Source organism: Hyperolius riggenbachi, chromosome 10 (assembly GCF_040937935.1).
Source record: "Hyperolius riggenbachi isolate aHypRig1 chromosome 10, aHypRig1.pri, whole genome shotgun sequence".
Lineage (NCBI taxonomy): Eukaryota > Metazoa > Chordata > Amphibia > Anura > Hyperoliidae > Hyperolius > Hyperolius riggenbachi.
The window spans coordinates 146,962,137-146,985,650 of NC_090655.1; the positions used below are offsets into that span (position 1 = coordinate 146,962,137).

Here is a 23,514-nt window from a genome sequence, read left to right on the forward strand (position 1 = left end):
TTTATGTTGTTGGAAAGATAGTCCACAAGCAAACAGTTAATTTAAAGTTTTGTAGGTCAGGTTCACCCAAGGTAAAAACTAAAATAAAGCCTGTCATTAAAATAAATTAAAATAACATTAATAATACCCACACTTACCCAATTAAGTCTTATGTAAAATCTTAAACAACTGTTTAGCACGTTGCAAAATTATGGCTAAAGGATCAATTAGTAACAAATAAAAGCAAGCATTTGCCTAGCCTGAGCACACTGCAAGAATCGTCTTGAGGCTTCCTGATCTTGCTCTGAATTACCAGCGACAACCATGTCAACTAAGGGTGGAAAAAGTCAGTGCCCTCCTGTAAACTCGGCAACATGCCAGCCTCCATCAGACCCCACACCGTATCAACCTCCATCAGACCCCATACCATGCCAACCTCCATCAGACCCCATACCAAACCAACCTCCATCAGACCCCACACCATGCCTTCCTCCATCAGACCCCACACCATGCCAACCTCCATCAGACCCCATACCAAGCCAGCCTCCAACAGACCCCACACCATGCCTACCTCCATCAGACCCCACACCATGCCAACCTCCATCAGACCCCATACCAAGCCAGCCTCCAACAGACCCCACACCATGCCAAACTTCATCAAACTGTAAGTATTATTATTGTATATTTATGTAGTGCTGACATCTGCCATAATGCTTTAGAGTCCATAGTCATGTCACTAACAATCCCTCAGAGGAGCTCACAAATCTAATCTCTACCATAGTCAATCGAATGTCTAACAAAGTCTAAAGCCAGTTTTAGGTGGTAAACATTTAAACTACCAATATTTTTTAGGATTGTGAGAGGAAACCCATGCCATCATGCCACCCAACATACTGCCAGAGACTCTCTGACAGGTTATTCTAATGTCACAGTAAAAGACATAGAACACAAAAAATATTTCTTTTCCAACAGACTCCCAAATGGTTTTCACCATGTCCAAATTATCAATTTAAAAATGTATTTTTTATGATGCATTATAAATCTGACCATCTTCTTTGTACATCTTCACTTGATTTATTTTATGTATCACAATAATGCTTAAAAAAAGTGAAATGGTGATGTTCAACCAAATTAAATGCATACATGTGCAATGACTTGTACCAATTTGGCTATGATGCTTACAGAGATACAAAATCAATAAGAAGTACCGTATATACTCGCACATAAGCCGACCCCCGTATAAGCACCCACTTTTCCCTCATACACCAGAAAAAAGTCATTGACTCACGTATAATCCCCCTCCCCAGTATAGCCCCCTCCACAGTAGCCAAATATGCCTCCAGTACAAGTTATTCCTTCTTCCCACAGCCAGATATGCCCCGAGAATGATACATCTGTGTCTCCAGACACCACTAGAATGACATCACAGACGTGAGACACAATAATTGCCACACAGGAAGAATCCTGGATCATTTCTGGCAAGTTGCTTGCACGCTCTGCTCCACAAGCCAGGGGACAGGTAGTCTTGAGCAGCGCACTCTGCACACCATGTTGCAGGGGATAGGGGGCACGAACACAACAGGGAGCCAGCTGGCAAGAGCAGGATCACTAATGCATGATCCTTACGTTCCACTGCCAGTAACAAAACCTGTTCCACCATCTGTTCTGCTCCACTGACTCGCAAATAAGCCGAGAGGTTCATTTTTCAGCACATTTTTTGTGCTGAAAAATTATGCTTATACGCGACTATATAAGGTAGTTAATTCATCAAACATATTTTCGGCTGTTCTGTATATAGTGGGAATAGCTGTCAGATGGTAGTATTGCAGTGATAAAGCAGCATAAATATGAACTTGTCGGTAAGTCAACTGGTGAAAATCTAGAACTAAAAGAGCAGGCTTTCTTGAAATGAAAAGGGATAAAAAGCATACACCCTCCCTACCCATTGTTGGGCATCGTGATACTTGCATAATTTATCAAAAACATAACAATGCAGTGCAATGCCTAACATTCATCTTCTTTGAAAGCAAGTGAAAATTCCCCATGCAAGCTATAGGAACCCCTTCAAGACCAGTACTGTAAAACTTTCAATTACCAGAGAACTGTGTTTGCACTGTGCCAGTTTGACTATCGGTAACTTTTTTATTTGTTAGTTTTTGGGCTGTGTGTGTGGTGGAGACAAATAGCACTTTCTTTTGACACTATATAATCAGGGGGTGACCATTTAGTCTTTCTGAGGTGTATCATTTGATCTAGACCAATGGGAATCTTTAGCAAGAAATACTTTCATTGGTCCACATCAATGACCAATGGTAAGCAATCTTCACTAGCAGGGCCGGGCCGAGGCAGAGGCTGGAGAGGCTCCAGCCTCAGGGCGCAGTGTAGGAGGGGGCGCACAATTCATTCAGCTGTCATTCACAATTGTGTTTGAAGCAGAAAGAAATAAGAAAAGGGGATACATGACAGTGACTGCAAGCCAGATAACTAAAGATTAAGGTGTTGGGGAGGTTGGGGGCCCTGGGGCACCTATTAGTCTAATAGCAATCAGTGTGTGACGGCTGAGGGGTGAGGGATGGAGGGGCGCACTTTGCTGTCTCAGCCTTGGGTGCTGGAGGACCTTGTCCCGTCTCTGCTCACTAGCAAACATTTGTATTGACTTGGGTTAAAGCAGACCAGTTGGCTAGTGCCAGCATTCATGGGGAGTTTAGGAATCAATTAAAAGGCTAGGTGACAAGACTGTTTTTTATATTTTTTTGAACATGTGTGGACAACCAGATAGTTATTGTCTTGTAAGTTTATGCTCACAGGCCCATACACACGTCGGATTTTTTTTAAACGACGGGTCGTTTGGAGGTCCCATCGTTCAGTCGTCCGGACGTCAAATCGGGCGTGTGTACAGTCCGTTGTTCAGCTGATAAGACTGGTCTTGAGCGATCCGCCAGGCGGATCGCTCAAGATCAGTCTTATCAGCTGAACGACGGACTGTACACACGCCAGATTTGACGTCCAGACGACTGAACAACGGGACGTCCAAACGACCAGTCGTTTAAAAAAATCCGACGTGTGTATGGGCCTGTACTCAGTCTGACTATTACCAAAAAGCTAGAACATATTGAAAGAAATGTTTCTTTTTTTGTAAGCATGTTTCAAGCTGGACAGGAAATCTTCTATAATAAATAATCTAAAACATCTAAAAACCATCTATTGAGGGTAATCTATACACAAGACAACAACAATAACAGTACAGTGGATAAAAACAAAAGTTCTTGTGTTTGTGGCAGTGTTGTGATCAGGTCACTTTCAGAGCTTAAAGGATATCCAAGGTGACTTTTTAAAAAATTTTTAAGGAATACTATTTAGATGCATTAACCCCCTGGCATTCGGTCTGCATACTGCTTTTTCTCCAGTTTTCCTCCAAGAGCTTGCAAAAGTGTCCAAACCGGGCCCCAACCCTCCCCTGGACTGACAGGTATGGCCCAAAAGCAGAAGTCCACAATCGCCGCCCTGCCTGTGCAGTTCGCATGGCTGCACATGCACCTGCGCAAGTTAAAAGCCCTCTGTCGCAGCGCCCTTACTCCCGGCAGTCTGGGAGCAAGGACATGACATCAGAGGGCCTTTGGTCTGGGCAGACACATGTGCGGCCATGAAAACTGTGCAGGCGTAGTTTGCATGGCCTGAGCAGTGAATCTGATCTGCTTGTTTGTTCCCAGTGTATGGCTAAAAGCATTAGGACCCTGTCACACGCGAGAGCGTTTTGCGGGTAGTTTTCTTTTTTTTAAAAAATGTTTCCATTGACTTGCATTAAAATCGTGATAAAATCACTGCAAAATTGCTGCGATCGCAATTTTTCAAAAAAGCAGGACATCAGGACAATGTGCATTGTTAAATAGAAATAAATCTTTAATCCGCCACGCCATTCTCTCTTCAGGTGTCCTTTAAGTTACACCGATATCAACCAGGGCAGTTTCTAGGCTAAATTGCACCCAGGGCGAAGGTGTAAAAATCCCCCCCCCCCCGACCGCCGACCTAGGTATAGATGCCTGCGGTATAGGTTGGCTAAGTAAAGGTCCCCCCAGTATAGGTAGCTATTGATAGGTGCTCCAAGTATAGGTAACCAGGCATAGGAGCTCCCAGTATAGCCAGGCATAGTTGCTCCCAGTATATGTAGCCAGGCATAGGAGCTCCCAGTATAGCTAGACATAGGTAGATGCTCCCAGTATTGCCAGGCATGTGTTCCCAGTATGCTGCACAGAGAATTTAAATGTGTGCATTAAACACCAAGTGAACACCTGACACAACTGGCTGAGCAAATTTGGCCTGATTGGCTATTCATGAGGCAATGCTCATGCAAATATGCATTTGCTTTCGCATGCCAACTAATGCAGGGTCCATTGAACCAATGCCGCAAAGCGGTTTGCCCTGCGGGAATTAGTTCATGCTATACAGCACTATCCAGGAGCGCCTCGGGGAGGCTTCCCAATGCCCCCATACAACCGGGGGACCGCGGGGTCCCAGGCGCTCTCACTGCCTGGGAACCACAGCAGCACCCCGGAGGGGGGAGGCTGGGTGGCGCAGGCGGCCCCCCCAAGCGTGGCCAGCGCCGGGGAGAGCCATCCGCACCTTTCACCTCCCAATATTTAAAAACAGGCACTTACCTTAACGTCCATTGCGTTCTGCTGCTGAGCATAGCTTGGGTGCAACACATTTGAAAAGGAAAGGAATGAAGCATGGGTCGCACCGAGCTTTGGAGCTCAGGGCTGGCTCACACACTGCACTCCAAGGGGGGTGGAGGACAGGCACTGACAGCCCACTCCAGGACTCACACTACCTGGAATGAGCCATCCGCTACCCGCCTCCAAGGGAAAGAAATTCACAAATCGCTGCACAGAGAATTTAAATGTGTGCATTAAACACCAAGTGAACACCTGACACAACTGGCTGAGCAAATTTGGCCTGATTGGCTATTCATGAGGCAATGCTCATGCAAATATGCATTTGCTTTCGCATGCCAAATAATGCAGGGTCCATTGAACCAATGCCGCAAAGCGGTTTGCCCTGCGGGAATTAGTTCATGCTATACAGCACTATCCAGGAGCGCCTCGGGGAGGCTTCCCAATGCCCCCATACAACCGGGGGACCGCGGGGTCCCAGGCGCTCTCACTGCCTGGGAACCACAGCAGCACCCCGGAGGGGGGAGGCTGGGTGGCGCAGGCGGCCCCCCCAAGCGTGGCCAGCGCCGGGGAGAGCCATCCGCACCTTTCACCTCCCAATATTTAAAAACAGGCACTTACCTTAACGTCCATTGCGTTCTGCTGCTGAGCATAGCTTGGGTGCAACACATTTGAAAAGGAAAGGAATGAAGCATGGGTCGCACCGAGCTTTGGAGCTCAGGGCTGGCTCACACACTGCACTCCAAGGGGGGTGGAGGACAGGCACTGACAGCCCACTCCAGGACTCACACTACCTGGAATGAGCCATCCGCCACCCGCCTCCAAGGGAAAGAAATTCACAAATCGCTGCACAGAGAATTTAAATGTGTGCATTAAACACCAAACACCATTTCAGCTGTCATTCACAATTGTGTTTGAAGCAGAAAGAAATAAGAAAAGGGGATACATGACAGTGACTGCAAGCCAGATAACTAAAGATTAAGGTGTTGGGGAGGTTGGGGGCCCTGGGGCACCTATTAGTCTAATAGCAATCAGTGTGTGACGGCTGAGGGGTGAGGGATGGAGGGGCGCACTTTGCTGTCTCAGCCTTGGGTGCTGGAGGACCTTGTCCCGTCTCTGCTCACTAGCAAACATTTGTATTGACTTGGGTTAAAGCAGACCAGTTGGCTAGTGCCAGCATTCATGGGGAGTTTAGGAATCAATTAAAAGGCTAGGTGACAAGACTGTTTTTTATATTTTTTTGAACATGTGTGGACAACCAGATAGTTATTGTCTTGTAAGTTTATGCTCACAGGCCCATACACACGTCGGATTTTTTTTAAACGACGGGTCGTTTGGAGGTCCCATCGTTCAGTCGTCCGGACGTCAAATCGGGCGTGTGTACAGTCCGTTGTTCAGCTGATAAGACTGGTCTTGAGCGATCCGCCAGGCGGATCGCTCAAGATCAGTCTTATCAGCTGAACGACGGACTGTACACACGCCAGATTTGACGTCCAGACGACTGAACAACGGGACGTCCAAACGACCAGTCGTTTAAAAAAATCCGACGTGTGTATGGGCCTGTACTCAGTCTGACTATTACCAAAAAGCTAGAACATATTGAAAGAAATGTTTCTTTTTTTGTAAGCATGTTTCAAGCTGGACAGGAAATCTTCTATAATAAATAATCTAAAACATCTAAAAACCATCTATTGAGGGTAATCTATACACAAGACAACAACAATAACAGTACAGTGGATAAAAACAAAAGTTCTTGTGTTTGTGGCAGTGTTGTGATCAGGTCACTTTCAGAGCTTAAAGGATATCCAAGGTGACTTTTTAAAATTTTTTTAAGGAATACTATTTAGATGCATTAACCCCCTGGCATTCGGTCTGCATACTGCTTTTTCTCCAGTTTTCCTCCAAGAGCTTGCAAAAGTGTCCAAACCGGGCCCCAACCCTCCCCTGGACTGACAGGTATGGCCCAAAAGCAGAAGTCCACAATCGCCGCCCTGCCTGTGCAGTTCGCATGGCTGCACATGCACCTGCGCAAGTTAAAAGCCCTCTGTCGCAGCGCCCTTACTCCCGGCAGTCTGGGAGCAAGGACATGACATCAGAGGGCCTTTGGTCTGGTAGTTTTTTGGTAGTTTTCTTTTTTTTAAAAAATGTTTCCATTGACTTGCATTAAAATCGTGATAAAATCACTGCAAAATTGCTGCGATCGCAATTTTTCAAAAAAGCAGGACATCAGGACAATGTGCATTGTTAAATAGAAATAAATCTTTAATCCGCCACGCCATTCTCTCTTCAGGTGTCCTTTAAGTTACACCGATATCAACCAGGGCAGTTTCTAGGCTAAATTGCACCCAGGGCGAAGGTGTAAAAATCCCCCCCCCCCCGACCGCCGACCTAGGTATAGATGCCTGCGGTATAGGTTGGCTAAGTAAAGGTCCCCCCAGTATAGGTAGCTATTGATAGGTGCTCCAAGTATAGGTAACCAGGCATAGGAGCTCCCAGTATAGCCAGGCATAGTTGCTCCCAGTATATGTAGCCAGGCATAGGAGCTCCCAGTATAGCTAGACATAGGTAGATGCTCCCAGTATTGCCAGGCATGTGTTCCCAGTATGCTGCACAGAGAATTTAAATGTGTGCATTAAACACCAAGTGAACACCTGACACAACTGGCTGAGCAAATTTGGCCTGATTGGCTATTCATGAGGCAATGCTCATGCAAATATGCATTTGCTTTCGCATGCCAACTAATGCAGGGTCCATTGAACCAATGCCGCAAAGCGGTTTGCCCTGCGGGAATTAGTTCATGCTATACAGCACTATCCAGGAGCGCCTCGGGGAGGCTTCCCAATGCCCCCATACAACCGGGGGACCGCGGGGTCCCAGGCGCTCTCACTGCCTGGGAACCACAGCAGCACCCCGGAGGGGGGAGGCTGGGTGGCGCAGGCGGCCCCCCCAAGCGTGGCCAGCGCCGGGGAGAGCCATCCGCACCTTTCACCTCCCAATATTTAAAAACAGGCACTTACCTTAACGTCCATTGCGTTCTGCTGCTGAGCATAGCTTGGGTGCAACACATTTGAAAAGGAAAGGAATGAAGCATGGGTCGCACCGAGCTTTGGAGCTCAGGGCTGGCTCACACACTGCACTCCAAGGGGGGTGGAGGACAGGCACTGACAGCCCACTCCAGGACTCACACTACCTGGAATGAGCCATCCGCCACCCGCCTCCAAGGGAAAGAAATTCACAAATCGCTGCACAGAGAATTTAAATGTGTGCATTAAACACCAAACACCATTTCAGCTGTCATTCACAATTGTGTTTGAAGCAGAAAGAAATAAGAAAAGGGGATACATGACAGTGACTGCAAGCCAGATAACTAAAGATTAAGGTGTTGGGGAGGTTGGGGGCCCTGGGGCACCTATTAGTCTAATAGCAATCAGTGTGTGACGGCTGAGGGGTGAGGGATGGAGGGGCGCACTTTGCTGTCTCAGCCTTGGGTGCTGGAGGACCTTGTCCCGTCTCTGCTCACTAGCAAACATTTGTATTGACTTGGGTTAAAGCAGACCAGTTGGCTAGTGCCAGCATTCATGGGGAGTTTAGGAATCAATTAAAAGGCTAGGTGACAAGACTGTTTTTTATATTTTTTTGAACATGTGTGGACAACCAGATAGTTATTGTCTTGTAAGTTTATGCTCACAGGCCCATACACACGTCGGATTTTTTTTAAACGACAGGTCGTTTGGAGGTCCCATCGTTCAGTCGTCCGGACGTCAAATCGGGCGTGTGTACAGTCCGTTGTTCAGCTGATAAGACTGGTCTTGAGCGATCCGCCAGGCGGATCGCTCAAGATCAGTCTTATCAGCTGAACGACGGACTGTACACACGCCAGATTTGACGTCCAGACGACTGAACAACGGGACGTCCAAACGACCAGTCGTTTAAAAAAATCCGACGTGTGTATGGGCCTGTACTCAGTCTGACTATTACCAAAAAGCTAGAACATATTGAAAGAAATGTTTCTTTTTTTGTAAGCATGTTTCAAGCTGGACAGGAAATCTTCTATAATAAATAATCTAAAACATCTAAAAACCATCTATTGAGGGTAATCTATACACAAGACAACAACAATAACAGTACAGTGGATAAAAACAAAAGTTCTTGTGTTTGTGGCAGTGTTGTGATCAGGTCACTTTCAGAGCTTAAAGGATATCCAAGGTGACTTTTTAAAATTTTTTTAAGGAATACTATTTAGATGCATTAACCCCCTGGCATTCGGTCTGCATACTGCTTTTTCTCCAGTTTTCCTCCAAGAGCTTGCAAAAGTGTCCAAACCGGGCCCCAACCCTCCCCTGGACTGACAGGTATGGCCCAAAAGCAGAAGTCCACAATCGCCGCCCTGCCTGTGCAGTTCGCATGGCTGCACATGCACCTGCGCAAGTTAAAAGCCCTCTGTCGCAGCGCCCTTACTCCCGGCAGTCTGGGAGCAAGGACATGACATCAGAGGGCCTTTGGTCTGGGCAGACACATGTGCGGCCATGAAAACTGTGCAGGCGTAGTTTGCATGGCCTGAGCAGTGAATCTGATCTGCTTGTTTGTTCCCAGTGTATGGCTAAAAGCATTAGGACCCTGTCACACGCGAGAGCGTTTTGCGGGTAGTTTTCTTTTTTTTAAAAAATGTTTCCATTGACTTGCATTAAAATCGTGATAAAATCACTGCAAAATTGCTGCGATCGCAATTTTTCAAAAAAGCAGGACATCAGGACAATGTGCATTGTTAAATAGAAATAAATCTTTAATCCGCCACGCCATTCTCTCTTCAGGTGTCCTTTAAGTTACACCGATATCAACCAGGGCAGTTTCTAGGCTAAATTGCACCCAGGGCGAAGGTGTAAAAATCCCCCCCCCCCCCCCCGACCGCCGACCTAGGTATAGATGCCTGCGGTATAGGTTGGCTAAGTAAAGGTCCCCCCAGTATAGGTAGCTATTGATAGGTGCTCCAAGTATAGGTAACCAGGCATAGGAGCTCCCAGTATAGCCAGGCATAGTTGCTCCCAGTATATGTAGCCAGGCATAGGAGCTCCCAGTATAGCTAGACATAGGTAGATGCTCCCAGTATTGCCAGGCATGTGTTCCCAGTATGCTGCACAGAGAATTTAAATGTGTGCATTAAACACCATGTGAACACCTGACACAACTGGCTGAGCAAATTTGGCCTGATTGGCTATTCATGAGGCAATGCTCATGCAAATATGCATTTGCTTTCGCATGCCAACTAATGCAGGGTCCATTGAACCAATGCCGCAAAGCGGTTTGCCCTGCGGGAATTAGTTCATGCTATACAGCACTATCCAGGAGCGCCTCGGGGAGGCTTCCCAATGCCCCCATACAACCGGGGGACCGCGGGGTCCCAGGCGCTCTCACTGCCTGGGAACCACAGCAGCACCCCGGAGGGGGGAGGCTGGGTGGCGCAGGCGGCCCCCCCAAGCGTGGCCAGCGCCGGGGAGAGCCATCCGCACCTTTCACCTCCCAATATTTAAAAACAGGCACTTACCTTAACGTCCATTGCGTTCTGCTGCTGAGCATAGCTTGGGTGCAACACATTTGAAAAGGAAAGGAATGAAGCATGGGTCGCACCGAGCTTTGGAGCTCAGGGCTGGCTCACACACTGCACTCCAAGGGGGGTGGAGGACAGGCACTGACAGCCCACTCCAGGACTCACACTACCTGGAATGAGCCATCCGCCACCCGCCTCCAAGGGAAAGAAATTCACAAATCGCTGCACAGAGAATTTAAATGTGTGCATTAAACACCAAACACCATTTCAGCTGTCATTCACAATTGTGTTTGAAGCAGAAAGAAATAAGAAAAGGGGATACATGACAGTGACTGCAAGCCAGATAACTAAAGATTAAGGTGTTGGGGAGGTTGGGGGCCCTGGGGCACCTATTAGTCTAATAGCAATCAGTGTGTGACGGCTGAGGGGTGAGGGATGGAGGGGCGCACTTTGCTGTCTCAGCCTTGGGTGCTGGAGGACCTTGTCCCGTCTCTGCTCACTAGCAAACATTTGTATTGACTTGGGTTAAAGCAGACCAGTTGGCTAGTGCCAGCATTCATGGGGAGTTTAGGAATCAATTAAAAGGCTAGGTGACAAGACTGTTTTTTATATTTTTTTGAACATGTGTGGACAACCAGATAGTTATTGTCTTGTAAGTTTATGCTCACAGGCCCATACACACGTCGGATTTTTTTTAAACGACAGGTCGTTTGGAGGTCCCATCGTTCAGTCGTCCGGACGTCAAATCGGGCGTGTGTACAGTCCGTTGTTCAGCTGATAAGACTGGTCTTGAGCGATCCGCCAGGCGGATCGCTCAAGATCAGTCTTATCAGCTGAACGACGGACTGTACACACGCCAGATTTGACGTCCAGACGACTGAACAACGGGACGTCCAAACGACCAGTCGTTTAAAAAAATCCGACGTGTGTATGGGCCTGTACTCAGTCTGACTATTACCAAAAAGCTAGAACATATTGAAAGAAATGTTTCTTTTTTTGTAAGCATGTTTCAAGCTGGACAGGAAATCTTCTATAATAAATAATCTAAAACATCTAAAAACCATCTATTGAGGGTAATCTATACACAAGACAACAACAATAACAGTACAGTGGATAAAAACAAAAGTTCTTGTGTTTGTGGCAGTGTTGTGATCAGGTCACTTTCAGAGCTTAAAGGATATCCAAGGTGACTTTTTAAAATTTTTTTAAGGAATACTATTTAGATGCATTAACCCCCTGGCATTCGGTCTGCATACTGCTTTTTCTCCAGTTTTCCTCCAAGAGCTTGCAAAAGTGTCCAAACCGGGCCCCAACCCTCCCCTGGACTGACAGGTATGGCCCAAAAGCAGAAGTCCACAATCGCCGCCCTGCCTGTGCAGTTCGCATGGCTGCACATGCACCTGCGCAAGTTAAAAGCCCTCTGTCGCAGCGCCCTTACTCCCGGCAGTCTGGGAGCAAGGACATGACATCAGAGGGCCTTTGGTCTGGGCAGACACATGTGCGGCCATGAAAACTGTGCAGGCGTAGTTTGCATTGCCTGAGCAGTGAATCTGATCTGCTTGTTTGTTCCCAGTGTATGGCTAAAAGCATTAGGACCCTGTCACACGCGAGAGCGTTTTGCGGGTAGTTTTCTTTTTTTTAAAAAATGTTTCCATTGACTTGCATTAAAATCGTGATAAAATCACTGCAAAATTGCTGCGATCGCAATTTTTCAAAAAAGCAGGACATCAGGACAATGTGCATTGTTAAATAAAAATAAATCTTTAATCCGCCACGCCATTCTCTCTTCAGGTGTCCTTTAAGTTACACCGATATCAACCAGGGCAGTTTCTAGGCTAAATTGCACCCAGGGCGAAGGTGTAAAAATCCCCCCCCCCCCCGACCGCCGACCTAGGTATAGATGCCTGCGGTATAGGTTGGCTAAGTAAAGGTCCCCCCAGTATAGGTAGCTATTGATAGGTGCTCCAAGTATAGGTAACCAGGCATAGGAGCTCCCAGTATAGCCAGGCATAGTTGCTCCCAGTATATGTAGCCAGGCATAGGAGCTCCCAGTATAGCTAGACATAGGTAGATGCTCCCAGTATTGCCAGGCATGTGTTCCCAGTATGCTGCACAGAGAATTTAAATGTGTGCATTAAACACCAAGTGAACACCTGACACAACTGGCTGAGCAAATTTGGCCTGATTGGCTATTCATGAGGCAATGCTCATGCAAATATGCATTTGCTTTCGCATGCCAACTAATGCAGGGTCCATTGAACCAATGCCGCAAAGCGGTTTGCCCTGCGGGAATTAGTTCATGCTATACAGCACTATCCAGGAGCGCCTCGGGGAGGCTTCCCAATGCCCCCATACAACCGGGGGACCGCGGGGTCCCAGGCGCTCTCACTGCCTGGGAACCACAGCAGCACCCCGGAGGGGGGAGGCTGGGTGGCGCAGGCGGCCCCCCCAAGCGTGGCCAGCGCCGGGGAGAGCCATCCGCACCTTTCACCTCCCAATATTTAAAAACAGGCACTTACCTTAACGTCCATTGCGTTCTGCTGCTGAGCATAGCTTGGGTGCAACACATTTGAAAAGGAAAGGAATGAAGCATGGGTCGCACCGAGCTTTGGAGCTCAGGGCTGGCTCACACACTGCACTCCAAGGGGGGTGGAGGACAGGCACTGACAGCCCACTCCAGGACTCACACTACCTGGAATGAGCCATCCGCCACCCGCCTCCAAGGGAAAGAAATTCACAAATCGCTGCACAGAGAATTTAAATGTGTGCATTAAACACCAAACACCATTTCAGCTGTCATTCACAATTGTGTTTGAAGCAGAAAGAAATAAGAAAAGGGGATACATGACAGTGACTGCAAGCCAGATAACTAAAGATTAAGGTGTTGGGGAGGTTGGGGGCCCTGGGGCACCTATTAGTCTAATAGCAATCAGTGTGTGACGGCTGAGGGGTGAGGGATGGAGGGGCGCACTTTGCTGTCTCAGCCTTGGGTGCTGGAGGACCTTGTCCCGTCTCTGCTCACTAGCAAACATTTGTATTGACTTGGGTTAAAGCAGACCAGTTGGCTAGTGCCAGCATTCATGGGGAGTTTAGGAATCAATTAAAAGGCTAGGTGACAAGACTGTTTTTTATATTTTTTTGAACATGTGTGGACAACCAGATAGTTATTGTCTTGTAAGTTTATGCTCACAGGCCCATACACACGTCGGATTTTTTTTAAACGACAGGTCGTTTGGAGGTCCCATCGTTCAGTCGTCCGGACGTCAAATCGGGCGTGTGTACAGTCCGTTGTTCAGCTGATAAGACTGGTCTTGAGCGATCCGCCAGGCGGATCGCTCAAGATCAGTCTTATCAGCTGAACGACGGACTGTACACACGCCAGATTTGACGTCCAGACGACTGAACAACGGGACGTCCAAACGACCAGTCGTTTAAAAAAATCCGACGTGTGTATGGGCCTGTACTCAGTCTGACTATTACCAAAAAGCTAGAACATATTGAAAGAAATGTTTCTTTTTTTGTAAGCATGTTTCAAGCTGGACAGGAAATCTTCTATAATAAATAATCTAAAACATCTAAAAACCATCTATTGAGGGTAATCTATACACAAGACAACAACAATAACAGTACAGTGGATAAAAACAAAAGTTCTTGTGTTTGTGGCAGTGTTGTGATCAGGTCACTTTCAGAGCTTAAAGGATATCCAAGGTGACTTTTTAAAATTTTTTTAAGGAATACTATTTAGATGCATTAACCCCCTGGCATTCGGTCTGCATACTGCTTTTTCTCCAGTTTTCCTCCAAGAGCTTGCAAAAGTGTCCAAACCGGGCCCCAACCCTCCCCTGGACTGACAGGTATGGCCCAAAAGCAGAAGTCCACAATCGCCGCCCTGCCTGTGCAGTTCGCATGGCTGCACATGCACCTGCGCAAGTTAAAAGCCCTCTGTCGCAGCGCCCTTACTCCCGGCAGTCTGGGAGCAAGGACATGACATCAGAGGGCCTTTGGTCTGGGCAGACACATGTGCGGCCATGAAAACTGTGCAGGCGTAGTTTGCATGGCCTGAGCAGTGAATCTGATCTGCTTGTTTGTTCCCAGTGTATGGCTAAAAGCATTAGGACCCTGTCACACGCGAGAGCGTTTTGCGGGTAGTTTTCTTTTTTTTTAAAAATGTTTCCATTGACTTGCATTAAAATCGTGATAAAATCACTGCAAAATTGCTGCGATCGCAATTTTTCAAAAAAGCAGGACATCAGGACAATGTGCATTGTTAAATAGAAATAAATCTTTAATCCGCCACGCCATTCTCTCTTCAGGTGTCCTTTAAGTTACACCGATATCAACCAGGGCAGTTTCTAGGCTAAATTGCACCCAGGGCGAAGGTGTAAAAATCCCCCCCCCCGACCGCCGACCTAGGTATAGATGCCTGCGGTATAGGTTGGCTAAGTAAAGGTCCCCCCAGTATAGGTAGCTATTGATAGGTGCTCCAAGTATAGGTAACCAGGCATAGGAGCTCCCAGTATAGCCAGGCATAGTTGCTCCCAGTATATGTAGCCAGGCATAGGAGCTCCCAGTATAGCTAGACATAGGTAGATGCTCCCAGTATTGCCAGGCATGTGTTCCCAGTATGGCCAGGAATAGAGCGGGCAGCATAGCGCTACAGTGGGTGCCAGGTACTTCCTTCTCCCCCCCCCCCCCGACAGGAGTGACAATGGGTGCCGGGCACAGGGGTGTTTGCCTCCCGACCCCAGACAGTGAGTGCTGGGCACAGAGATGCTCTCCCTCCCAGCAGACAATAGGTGTTGAGCACAGAGGTTCTTCCTACCCACCCCCACATCCAAACAGTGGGTACTGGGCACCCCCCCCATCCCCCTCCCCCCGCACACACACACTGGGTGCTGTGTACTGGGCACAGGTGTGTTTGACCCCCCTTTTTTCACCTGTTGGCAGGGGTGCTTACCCCCCAGCAGGAGTGCACAAAGGTGCTTCCAACCCCCTCCCCAGACAGGTGTTCTCAAACTCTCCCCCCCCCTTCCCCACAGTGGGTGCTGAGCACAGAGGCAGATGTGCTTCCAGCACAGAGGCAGGGTGCTGAGCACAGACGCAAAGGTGCTTCCACTCCCCCTCCCCTCCCCAGACAGGAATGCTACGCAAAATCTCCCTTTTAAAATCTCCCTTTTACCTGTCAGCAGAATAGGATGCACGCAGGGACCATCAGTGCTTCAGTTTTATTGGTTCCAGGCTGCAATGATCTGCCCCGCCTCCATCCTCCACGGTAACCGCTCGTTTTCTATCCCTCTTCTGCACTTCACGTGTAATCAAGTGCAGAGGAACCCGGAAGTGGAGAACAAGCGGCTGCTGAAGATGGAGTGGCAGATCATTGAAGCCTGGAGCCAATGAGACTAAAGCAGCGCTGGCCGCTGTGTACATTCAATTCTGCTGACAGGGACACAGGACAGGGGTGCCCGAACTCCGGGGAAGATACGGTCGGGGGGAAATCTCCCCAATTCCCTCAGGCCAGTCTGCACATGATGACCACCGCAGCGCCCTTCTACCTGCAGCTCCATCTGGCGCTCAGTGCTGTCACACTGACCGCACGGCCCTGGAAACGGGCCTGATATCAACAATCGTCAACAAGTTTAAACTAATGCAATAGGAATGTGTCTTTTTGTTTTCTAGCATGTCAACAGCAACAGCAGCCAGGCACCAACAGGGCTAGTGGTTATGGCAGTGGAAGTGGCCGTGGATATGATGGTGGACAACAAACTCAGGACTGCACACAGACTAGTCCTCCTCCTGGTGAGTGAAACACTAAAGAGGCATTTTAAAATGATCTGTTTACTATCAGTAAGGACTAGTCAGTGGTAAAAATAATGTCATTTATAAATAAGCTGCTATTTATCACTTTTAAACGTTTTTATAACAGTTCCATTTGATGCAAATGTGTGTTGAAAAGTTAGTGGTACAGGAATAGTCTTCTGAAGGAGCCCCTGAATGGATACTTTAATGTCTGGTGCGCACCATGCAATTTCCCATCAGATCGACGTGTCAAATCAATCAATTCCAACAGGTCTGATTTCCAATCGTTTTTCTGATTGTACAGAAGTGAACGGTAAATCAATAAGAAAAACAATCGGACCTGTTGGAAATAATCACTAATGCCAGTGTACTCGGCATTAGAGCTAATCCACACTAGGTCCGGAAACGTATCCGTGGCTGCGTTTTTCAAACCGGATGAAAAACGGAGTCCCGGATACTAATGTTGATAATAGCAGCCAGCCTCACCCAAGTAAAAAACGGATCCGTCTGCGTTTGCGGGGATCCGTTTTCAAAACCTGAACGGAAGGTCCGGATCTGCTGCATTTTCACGCAACGGATCAGGACCACGGATACACGCAGGGGTAGTGAAAGCAATGAGAAAATGCATCTCCAGCTCCACAGGCAAAAAACGGATGTTAAAACGGATAGCCTGAGCTTTATGATTGGCCCAAAAAAATCCTCCCACTACTTCCTAATGATGGAGACGTTTTCTGTCAGGGAAAAACCTGAACGGAAACTGATGCAAAACAGATGCACTTTCATCAGTTTGCAGTACGGTGGGTACTTCCCCTGATCCGGACTGCAGTGTCCGTCCTGCAACTGTGTCTAGTGTGGACCAGCTCTTAGGCTGGGAGCACACATGGTGGTGCGATTTTGCAGGCATTTCCAGTAGTTTGCTGCTCTCATTTCCTATTATCATGTTTCCCACACAGGATTTTTATGCAAGAAATTACACAGAAATAAGCAGTATGTTGTGTGTTTTTAATTGCTAATGAAAGATGCAAACAAACGCAAATGACTGTTTTCCCTAACCTGCACGTCTGTAGCAATCAGATGCATTCGCTAGGGTGACAGTTCAGAAGGCCCTAGTGCTGTACAGATGCATCGCTAGGCAATGGCGAAAGCAGTGCATCTATAGAGCAATGTTTACCTTAGTGATTGCATCTGATTGCTACAGGTGGCAATTAGGCTAGGCTGAGGTTAAAACTTGCCTGGAGATAATAAAGAACACATTTTATTTTATTGAGACCTTATCACTTTAATTTTTTTTATTTTATTTGAAAAACTTTTTTTTCTTTGCCTAACTTTATTGAATGATTTTGCTATTTGCTAGCAGCAGTCATTAACTTCTACACAGGATCTTACTTGTGCAGTGGCAGGCAGTGGTTTTTAACTGGAGGGGGGTGGGGGCAGGGATTAGTACATTCTATATCTTAAAACCAACAGCAGCTACAACTAGTACGTAGAATCTACATCCTAAAATGATGTTAAAGAACTGGTCAATCTACATGGCAGGTTTTTTCATAGATACAATCACAACTGTTTTCAATATTGGGAATAGTTGTGATTCTTTAAGGCTGTGGGTCAAATCAGATTCAGATGGCTTACAACTACAACCTCACTTGAGTACCTTTAATAATCAGCTATTGTTGGTAGGCAGCCAGTGATTGATAGTAGCAGGCAGTGGTGTAGCTAAGGAGCAAGTTTTACATTATTTAGCTTCCAAGATGGTTTGCATGCAAAGTATAATGTACTAGACACTTGCGCCACGGTGAGGCAAACCTCGGGGCAAGTGACCTAACCTAAATTTAAAACCTTGGGAGCAGCTAAGCAAAAAAAGTGTAACTTATATTTTGTTGGACAGCAAGGAGAGGGCCAGCGCATACCACTAAGGCTGCATCTGAAATGACAAGTTACCGAGCACTTAGCAAAGTGTTTATTCATAAAGGCTGTTTCCGCATGAAAAGCTGGCATTCCTGAGCAGAGCGATAAATTACCGCCATGTGCGGTGATTAGGTTAACAAATGTCACCATATGTCAATTCATAAAGATTAGAGCAAGCGGTGCCAGCACGGAGATTACCGCTCCCTTTGACATAGCGATAACCATGCGCAGAACAGCTAAGCTAATTAGACAGACCTCCCAGCAGCAGCAGCAGCAGCAGTGGAGCAGAGCAAAAAAAAAAAAACATTCCAGAATACCAAGGCTGTCTTTAACCCCTTGGGTACCTGTTTTCAGATATATTTCACATCAGAAAGCCTGCATGTGTAACATTTTTTTGAACTTCCTCTAAGTTGTGGCAATTAAATAGATTGTTTAGAAAGACTAATAGACAGATTCCGGCAGATTCAGGGCAAGGAGAGGCCGTTTTTAAAAAATGCACGTGTAAAGGGATGCTGGGGCTGGCTGTTCTGTAGTAACGCTGTCTCTGGAGGAGAAAATGTATCAACTCGGCAGCTTCTCATGTTACACAAACATACCGCCAGCCTACCGCCTGCCTAGTTCAGGGAAAATACTGAACTTGTATCGCAAGTTCGCAACTGTAAACATTTTTATGAATGAGCACACAGAAGTGTAAACTATCGAATACGGTATTTTCCCACACAGATTTTTTTTACCGCACTGCTTTTATGAATGATAGCCTAGGACAGGTTTGAGAAACACAGAGCTACAGGTTTAAAGCATGATTTATATTTTCATTTAAAAGCTGAACTAATTTGTGGTAGTCCTATACAGTATTTTATATCCAAATAAGAAATTTCCCCAGGATTGCTGTGGTATTGTGTAACAGAATTAAACATGTATTGTTGGAACCACTGTCATCTAGGAGAGTCTTTTTCTTTGCAAGTAGGGACGGATTTCCCATTAGGCAGAGTAGGCTTGTGCTTGATTCTTAGGGACACACTCGCCCTAGTGGTTTCAAGAAATTTGTTGATATACAATACACAGTATCTCACAAACATGAGTACATTTTATAAATATTTTATTATATCTTTTCATGGAGCAACACTGAAGATATGACACTTTCATACTATGTAAAGTAGTCAGTGTACAGCTTGTAAATCTATGTATTCAGAATATCATGCACTATGACAATCATCCAACCAGTCTCAACAATCAATCCTTAATTAGGCAAATCTGTAATGCAATCAGATAGTGCTGCTCCAAGAAGGTTCCACCTGAGTACTCCACTATACCACCACGCTGCTGGCCACGGCTTGTCAGAGGAAGGTCCGGAGGTGGAACCTAAAGAGGCACCTATGTTATTTGCCTATGTCATTCAGACATCTTGTAAGTAGATTTGAGTTTTTATGATTACCTATTAAAAATGGAATGCTAGGAAGAGTGCCAATTTCTTCCTTGTATCGTGTAAAAGACAACCTCTGGATATGACACCGAGCATGTGCACTCAACTACAGTGGAACCTTGGTTTGCAAGCATAATTCGCTCCAGAAACATGCTCGTAATCCAGAGCACTCTTATATCAAAGCGAATTTCCCCATAAGAATTAATGGAAACCCAGTTGATTTGTTCCACAATCCAAAAACAGTTATAGTAAAATAGTATAAAATAAAAAATTCAACAAGCCTTTCACTATAACTGACAGGATCATTTCCATCTGTTGGCTCACCCCAACCTTTTTTTGTGTGGCTTTAACAAGGAACTTATCCAATGACAGTTACTTGTGAGGATTTCATGGAAATGTGACTTTGCACAGTTTCTACACTCAGATTACGTACAATTAAGTACAATCCTGCATCACCAAAGGGAGAAGAACCATCGGCTCTTTTGTGATGACATGACGCATGTATACTTTTTTTGCTTATATATCAAGACGTAGCTTGTATATCAAGTCAAAATTTCACAAAAATGTTTGCTTGTATTGCAAAGCGTTCTTAAATCAAGTTACTCTAAGGCTGGTTTTACAGTGGGACGTTACAGGCGCACGTTAGAGCAGCCTGTAACGCACCCCACCGCACAGCAATGAAAAATCAATGGGCTGTTCACAGTGCCCACGTTGCGTTACTTAGTAACCCTGCCCCATAAGACAACGTACTGCATGCATAAGCGGCAGAGCCGCGTTAGACTGCTTGCACATGCTCAGTAATGTTGGGGAGGAGCGGAGAGCGGCCAGGCACATGGCTAATTAACCACTTCAGGATTCTGCGTACGCTTAAGTACGCCCCTGAATCCTGAAGTGGATTCCATGGAAAGGCCGCTCGTATGAAGATCTTCCCCAGTGTTTACTTATATACCGTAGAGGAGATCGGCGATATCCGGCCTCTGATTGGCCGGGGATCGCCGGCATCTGATAGGCTAAAGCCTATCCCATCAGGCGCAGGACGGAAATCCGTCCTGCGCCGCTCACAGGGGGAGGGAGAGGGAGGGAAGGGGAATGAGGCCAGGAAGCGCTGCGGAGGGGGGCTTTGAAGATCCCCCCCCCCCCGCAAGTGCAAGCAGCCGGCGGCGATCAGACCCCCCCAGCAGGACATCCCCCTAGTGGGGAAAAAAGGGGGGAAGTCTGATCGGCCTGGCTGCTATCTGATCGGTGCTGCGGGCTGGAGAGCCCACGCAGCACCGATCAGCAAAAAAACCCCTGACACAGAAGTGGTTATTGATATTCACTGCACTCAGTGACGTGCAGTGTTTACTTCCTGGAGCGGCCGCTCTGTGCGGCGATTGGCCGGCCGGGACCACGTGATGCCGCATGCGTACAAAAGTACGCATCACGGCATCAAGGACGCCAGAGTGAGCTGTACAACGCGGTTCACTCTGACGTCCACATAAGAGAGCACCAGGCGTTGCGTTAGGGGCACGTTATGCGACCTTAACGTCCCCTAAAACGCAACGTCCTGGTGTGAAACCAGCCTAAATGCAAGGTTTTACAGTACTTTGGTCGACAATGGCAAGTCCTGTCTTAAGTGGAACCTATCCTGTTAAACTGCTTATGGTCTTTGCCACAATGCTACAGCTCAGTTTCATGGTGCTGACAATCAACTTATTGCCTCAGACAGTTTTATGTAGAGCAACTATTTTTTTTAACATCCTCAGAGAGTTTTGTGCCATGAGGTGCCATGCTGAACTTCCAGTGACCTGTACAAGAGAGTGTAAGAGTGATAACACTAATCTTAACACACCTGCTACCCATTCACACCTAAGAGCTTGTAACACAAGTAACATGACCCCTTGGAGGAAAAATGTCTAATTGGGCAGAATTTCAACATTCTTCACTTAGGGGTTTGCTCACGTTGTTGCCAGGGTTTTAGATATTAATGGCTGTGTATTAAGTTATTTTGACAGGACAGCACATTTAGGCTGTTGTACAAGCTGTACACTGACTACTTTACAGTATGTTGTATCAAAGTGTCATAACTTCAGTGCTGTCAAATGAAAACATAATAAAATTTTTACAAAAATGTGAGGGGTATACTCACTTTTGTGAGATACTGTATATTTATATATCATAACAGGTGACCTTAAGTAAAAAAAGTAAGGAATTCATAGGGTCCACACACTCAGCAGATTAACGGTTATTTATTCATAACATTACAATCGACCAGAGAATGTTTTGGGGCCACGGCGGGTCCCCTTTGTCAAGGTATATGACAGAATGAGAACGACAGAATGATCTCGTTATCCTGTCTTATACTTTGACAAAGGAGACCCGCCGTGGCCCCCGAAATATTCATTGGTCGATTGAATGTACATCTGGCTTATTATGAATAAATAACCGTTAATCTGCTGAGTTTGCGGACCCTCTGGGTTTCTTGCTTTGAACATTTCTGGTCCAGCACCTCTACTACTATATGGTGTGCTACTCTCTCTTGAAACTTGGACTTATGGAAAAAAAATAACGTTTTTTAATAGGTTTGCACTGCAGATAATGCTTTTTAGTAGTCCCAAAGTAAATAAAATAACTGCCTATCAAGGATCCAGAATGTTAGCACAATGTTAAAATTACTACTAATGTCATTTTCATGTTTTTGTTTTATTTCAGATACCTGCCAACTAAAGGGGTGTGGAGCCAGCAAATGATCAATAATGTGCAGAAGAAGACACATAGCCATTAGCTTTCATATCTTCTAAATTCTCATGTGCTTTCCTTCTAATCTACTGTTTATAATCTGCTATTCATGATTCATTCAAGCAAATAAAATGGACTGATCTTCACACTGAGTTTTTATTTCTATTATATTTTTTTTGAAAGAAAAAAAAAGTGAAAAACTAAATACTAGGGGTTTCTAGATGAGAGAGCACCGGAGTGTAACGATCGGTGTCAGCCAGAACAGATTTTCTGATTATTGGTGATCTGTAGAATCACCAATAATACAAGTATAGCAAGACACACAGGATACAAAGATGTAAGATGGTGTTTGGTGCAACAGTAAATATAGATAGAGATACCCACTGTCCAGAGGAGCTGGTGAAGGGGCTATCTCTAATCAACACAGTAATTAGTATTCCAGAAAGCTGGAGACTCAGAGGAGCAATGACAGGTTTACCCGAGGAGCAGGTGATGCACAGTAAGACAATGTAGCGAGTGATTCAGACTGTACTGCAACAGGTGATCCCCTGAGGGGCAGGGACCGCAGACAGCATATAATGATAGCTAGTCACCTGAGGAGCAGGTGAATAAGACCGTACTGCAGCTATCTACCTGAGGAGCAGGTGATTCAGACTATACTGCAGCTATCTACCTGAGGAGCAGGTGATTCAGTCTAAACTGCAGCTAACAACCTGAGGAGCAGGTGATTCAGACTATACTGCAGCTATCAACCTGAGGAGCAGGTGATTCAGACTATACTTCAGCTATCAACCTGTGGAGCAGGTGATAACTAAACTGAGAACCCCTCACCAGAACTAGCTCCCTGGTGAGGGCAGAAGAGTCAGACAAGCAGGTTCGGCCACACACACGGACAGATACGGTACAGAGGCGGAAGACAGAATGAGGGATAGCCAAGTCGGCAACTGGATCAGATAGGCAAAGGCACAGAATTACAAGACAGAAGAGTAGTCAAGGCTAGCAGAGGGTCATAACAAATAATACAATTCAATTAGTACTTTAAGCTATCAACAGAATCTGTCTAAGTGTGGATCCCCAGCTCCTGCTGGTTCTAGGCACACTTTCGGATCTGACTATGGGTCTGAGTGCTAACACGTAGCATATGCAACAGCAGACAAGGAACAACTGAAAGGCCTGTTCTATATATACTGGGAGCGCTCCTAAACACCGCCCCAGTCACTCAGCCAATCAGGATCAGTGCTGGAGTCAGCTGACCGGCTGATCAGCTGACTCCCCTTCTGCTTGCATAAAGATGCTGTCTGTGCGCGCGCGCACATGCATAGACCTCAGTCTATGTGCGACTGAAGGAGCAGGCAAAGTTCCACTATGCGACTGTAAGGCTTGGTGGTGTATTCTCCACAGTCAGCATGCAACGCATGAGCTGGCGTGGAGGAGGTACACACACTAGCACCAGGAAACAGGCTATCCCTAGTATAGTG

At 46.4% G+C, this 23,514-nt stretch overlaps 1 protein-coding gene across 1 annotated transcript; it reads left to right on the forward strand.

The window, feature by feature from the left end:
• The first annotated feature begins 279 nt into the window (after positions 1-279).
• On the forward strand, positions 280-22,167 carry LOC137535719 (uncharacterized). Its single transcript, XM_068257592.1, has 3 exons — positions 280-643; positions 15,871-15,990; positions 22,010-22,167. Exons 1-3 carry the CDS (start codon positions 304-306, stop codon positions 22,045-22,047), a joined length of 498 nt encoding a protein of 165 aa, XP_068113693.1. The 5' UTR covers positions 280-303; the 3' UTR covers positions 22,048-22,167.
• The last annotated feature ends 1,347 nt before the right edge of the window (positions 22,168-23,514 follow it).

Coding starts and splice junctions, on each gene's coding strand:
- LOC137535719 (XM_068257592.1), top strand. CDS start 304: ATGTCAACTAAGGGTGGAAAAAGTCAGTGCCCTCCTGTAAACTCGGCA. Junction 644..15,870: donor ATGCCAAACTTCATCAAACT/GTAAGTATTATT, acceptor TTTGTTTTCTAG/CATGTCAACAGCAACAGCAG. Junction 15,991..22,009: donor ACAGACTAGTCCTCCTCCTG/GTGAGTGAAACA, acceptor GTTTTATTTCAG/ATACCTGCCAACTAAAGGGG.